This window comes from Danio aesculapii, chromosome 10, assembly GCF_903798145.1.
Source record: "Danio aesculapii chromosome 10, fDanAes4.1, whole genome shotgun sequence".
NCBI classification, from domain to species: Eukaryota; Metazoa; Chordata; class Actinopteri; order Cypriniformes; family Danionidae; genus Danio; species Danio aesculapii.
This window is the reverse complement of record NC_079444.1, coordinates 25,724,825-25,729,614: the sequence shown is the minus strand read 5'-3', so window position 1 is coordinate 25,729,614 and position 4,790 is coordinate 25,724,825. Positions and strand designations below refer to the sequence as shown.

Sequence of the window (4,790 nt, the reverse complement as noted above, 5' to 3'; positions counted from 1 at the left end):
TGACTGGTTTTATGTAATATGATGTACCTTATAATGAAGCATCTATTTACTGTTTGAGAATTAGGCTTCTTACAGAACTGGTTAACTTTTTGCTTGTTTCTTTTAAGTGAATCATAAGCTCAAAATTCAGACGCTCTTATGATTTAGGGTTAGTCTGATTCCTGAACAAATGACTTCTATCAGGAAGTTCGTTTTTGTAAATCAAAAATGCACATTGTGACCAGTTTTGATCAATTAAAGAACATTAACACACCATCACACACATGCATCCACGGCGCAATAAGGCACAAGACGTGTTTGGCACGATTTGTTGCTATTTTCAGACTATCGCAACCCTAATTTTCATGTTTTGAGCCACATTGTTTAAATAGCAAATCCATTTCCACCACTTTATGGACTTAAGGGTGTGCTGGTTTAAAAATGAGGTGTGTTAAGGTGCATTGTTGGCATGTTTCTGTTTTGAGGAACTGAAATAGACTGCACCATTGACCAACTAAAAGCTTGTCTAAATTAGTGCAGAGTGTGTTAGTTGTGCGCCTAAATGGGTCCAAATGCTTACACATTGCTTAATACACACAGGATGTACAGCAAAACATAAATATCTTTACATATGAAAAAATAAAGGATTAAAATGTTACAAAAAGGATTATTTTCTATAAATATATAAAAACACTACCTCCATGCCTTCTTTAACCTGTGGTGCTTTTTTCAGTTTATTCATAACAATTTGCATTCGTATAATGGTATTTTTATTAGCAATATCATTTATTATATGCATATTTATATTTGTTTAAAAAAATAAATAAATAACTTTTCTAATGCTTTGCTTCTTAGACTTTACACACCTGAAACTTGTCTATAGCACTTGTTCACTGCTGCTCTTATAGTTGTGTAAATTGCTTTCTTGTCCTCAGTTGTAAAAACAAGTTTAGCTTTCTCAACCTGTTGGGTTTTGGAGACGTATGCTTCACTTATATGAGGCATAGGAGGAATTAAGTGTTTAGGCATAACTCAGTTTTTTGACGACACTTCATTATTATTGTTCATTTATTCATTTGCTGGAAATTAGAACTGAATTTAGAAATAGGTTTGAAGAAATTCTTTGTGCTTAACGAACAAAATAAATATAAGCAGGCTAATAGAAGTCTTCAGTGGAGTGTGTACAACACCATTTCCTTATCTACGTAAGTAAATGAGTAAAGAGTAAAAGTAAAGTAAAGAGAAAGTAAACAGGCTGAATGGAGGAGCCTTGTTCTTTATTCTGACTCCATATGGTTTGTTTAACTGTGTAAGCGTTCAGTTTTTACACTTACAAAGCTCATTCATGTAAATAGCAAATGTGCCATGGCGCGACGCAACTGACTCCTAAAGAGAATGTCAGATGAGACTCTCATTTGTTTAATGCACATTATGCTCAAAACACACCCATAACTCATTAAAAGAATAAGCACAACCCTGTTGGACCATGCTAAGTCTGATTTTGTTTAAATGAAAGAAACTTATGAGCCAGTTCTTTTTACTGAATCAATTATAAGCAGTTTAGTCTCTGAGTCAATATTTAATGATATTTATAAGTTCTTTAATGTGACAAACATGCACGTTAATTTTTGAGCTGTTATTTTACTCAATTACTTTCATGCAGTTTATTTGTGAATTAATGGCTCTCATGAGAATTATTTTTAATTTAATTTAATTTGATTTTATCTGGTCAAACTGACCATACACATACATTTGTAACTAGGATTCCTGAACAAAGACTCTTAATTTTACTGTAAACAAAGACCAGTGTTCATATAACGTTTTGTATTGTATCACATTGAGTTATTTCATACATTTTTACATGAAACATGTTTCCACATTTTTATTTTGTGCTTTTAAAGCCATATATTGTATATCATGTCACATATTAAAAGACTGTAAACATCATTAAAAGTTCAATCAAACACACTTTTACAATACTAAGCATACTAACCATAATAATATCAGCAAATCTGATTTCCCATTGCTTTGTCTCTGCATGACAGCATTCACATAGTGTCATTCACTTTTACTTTTTCTCTTACAGCACATTTTATAGCACACATATCTGATTACTGCAATGGTAGAAAGCATACACACAGCAGCGACAGTGAATAGAACCAAAAACACATCCACAGAATGGTACGAGTACCATGGCATCTTGTAAAACTCTGATCTCAGGTGTGTTGCACCTTTATGTCTGATTACATGCTCAATCCAGAAAATGGCCGTGTCAAGTGGCCTCATGGGCTGATCCCTGTGCAGAGTGGACAGTGTCTGCATGTTCCTCTTGTAGGAGCCGTCATTGAGCAACTCCCGAAGGGCTTGTTCGAAAGCTTGGGCATTGAGTTCTGACAGCTTAAGTATCTTACCCGCTCCTTTCCCCTGAACACGTATTAAGTTGTCAAACTGGTCGAAGAACAAAGGGACACCCAGAACTGGTACCCCATGGAAAATGGCCTCCTGCACTCCATTGGTTCCTCCATGAGCCACAAACGCTTTGATCTTTGAATGTCCCAGGAGGTCATTCTGCGGCATCCAGTCCACAATAAGAGTGTTGTTCCCAACATTGGACGGTCGATCTCCAAGATGCCTCCAGATGACTTTCTGAGGTAATCTAGCAAATGCAGCTGCGATAGCATTCGCCATGTCGTCTGGAAGACTTTTGACAAGTGTTCCCAGGGACATAATAATAAAGCCGTGCTCTCCTGAACTCTGCGCAAATGCTTCCAGATCTGCCGGTAGAGGCTTAGAAGGTTTGCATTGAAATCCACCCATGTAAACAATATTTGGCATGGTTGGCCTGGGGAACTCAAAGACAAAATCAACCCTCATGAGCCAGATATCAGCAGCTTGAATGAGGCCAACAATATCTGTTTTGTAATCTAAAAACTTGTCTATAAGCATGTCGTAATGTGGACCCACCACAAATCTGTTCTGGAGGAAAGTAAAGGTTTTGAATAAAACATTTTTAACTCTTTGAGCAAATGACATTTTATCTGTATGACCAGAACCTGGTAAAGGAACATAAGACATTGGAGATGGTGCGATAGCAAAATGTCCTTCACCACTGGTGATCCATCGTACATTGAGAGCAAGAGGCAGCTTTAAATAATGTGCTAAAAACACTCCTCCTGCTATGGCGGGATCGGTGAGCACTAAATCATACTGTTCATCTTTAAGCTTTTTTACAAGCATCTTATCTTCTAAAATAGTGTACACCATTTTGCAAGCAATTTCATGTGCTGTTGACAGCATTGAGAACAGATCATACTGGAGTTTCAAGAACGCTAGTCCAGAACCTTCGCCTCGCTCTATCTCCATCACTTTCGATAAATAATCTTCAAAAAAGTTTTCAAAATCATTAACATTGTCCTGGATTGTGATGGAAGTGTATAGAGGAGACTTTTCTGTGATATACCAGCTGGATTTAGGCCGGATTACCGTGATGCTGTGACCCCTGGAGTGCATCTCTTCTATCAGGACTTTCATATTGACCCAATGGCTTCCATCCACAGGATACAGGAGAATTTTTCCTCCACTGCAGCTTAGGGTGAAAGCTGATAAGGCCAAAAATAATCCAGTGATAACATTTGACCGGTTGAAAAGTGCCTTCATTGTACCTGGCAAAAAAGGGAAATTAAATAAATATTAATATGGAGTTTTTAAGGTGTTTTCAGACTTGTTGTTTTGGTTCTTTTGTTTCTTTTGACTGAAGAGAAACCAAACCAAAAGAAACCACAGAACCAGAACCAAAGAGAAAAATATACAGTTGGTTTAGCGTTCACACAGTCAATTTTAGGACCAAGTCAAACAAAAGAGTTTTGCTATAATTTTTGCAACAAAACCTACCAAATACCCTCCAGAAATGTGTGTGTTGGGCATTTGTTACTGTTTTCAGCTGTGAAATGTGTACATATACAGGTATATGTTTGTTTGGAAGCATTGTTTCAGCAATCTCTGTCTTGTTTGGAGCATACCAACATTCAAATGCCAGCATTTAAACTGTCAATCAAATCACTGACAGACCAATAGAGTTTGTATGTAACTTCAACTAAACCTGCCGAGTGTGAACACATATTTAATTACTCCTCCTTTGCCCGACAAAATTGCTAAATGATGAGACTCTTACCTTAATTGTTCATGCATGAATAAAAAAACAGCACTTGCTCATTCATTCCAGAGCTCCATTCATCTGAAAAATTAAGTTCAGATTCTGCCCTTTGCTAAGAATTTACAAAGTCCACTTAAATTATTAACATTCACATCAATAATTAACAAATGCATGTGTGTGATCCTTACCCTGTTTATTGCTTAACTGGTGAACAATTCCAGTGTCAGTGTTGAACTGATTCCCCACTGAGATTATTCCATATTTCCCTGTCCTGTCAAGCGTTGTCATTCTTTTCTGGACCACCGGTCATTTTTGTGGACTTGAATGAGTTAGTGACATTGTAAAGATATGTTGGACATTTCACATATTTGGAAATATTAACTTCTCTTCATGTGAATAAAGGGTCCGTTTGGCTCCTTTTACACTAACTTAAAGACGCCCTTCTATTTTTGACATTTTTGATGTTCATCTTTTCTCTGTGTTTACTAAGAAAAACACTTGGATGGAACATTTATTTTTTGTATTATTTGTAATTTCACTTAGTGTCTGTCATGTTCATGGTCAACTCTGTTACTTTGTTATAGATTCTCTTATAAAATGCATAACAATCTAGCACTGACCGAAAAAGCGCGTGACTTGCTCCAATGTTGTCAGTTCC

The 4,790-nt window shown here is 36.5% G+C and overlaps 1 protein-coding gene across 1 annotated transcript; it reads right to left on the bottom strand.

The window, feature by feature from the left end:
- Positions 1-1,788: 1,788 nt before the first annotated feature.
- Positions 1,789-4,233, bottom strand: ugt5d1 (UDP glucuronosyltransferase 5 family, polypeptide D1). Its single transcript, XM_056467611.1, has 2 exons — positions 4,151-4,233; positions 1,789-3,641 (listed from the first exon to the last, which is right to left on the bottom strand). The coding sequence occupies exon 2, from the start codon at positions 3,634-3,636 to the stop codon at positions 2,038-2,040; it is 1,599 nt and encodes a 532-aa protein (XP_056323586.1). The 5' UTR covers positions 3,637-3,641; positions 4,151-4,233; the 3' UTR covers positions 1,789-2,037.
- Positions 4,234-4,790: the final 557 nt, after the last annotated feature.

Excerpts from the sequence above, each read along its gene's own strand:
- ugt5d1 (XM_056467611.1), bottom strand. The coding sequence starts at position 3,636 with ATGAAGGCACTTTTCAACCGGTCAAATGTTATCACTGGATTATTTTTG.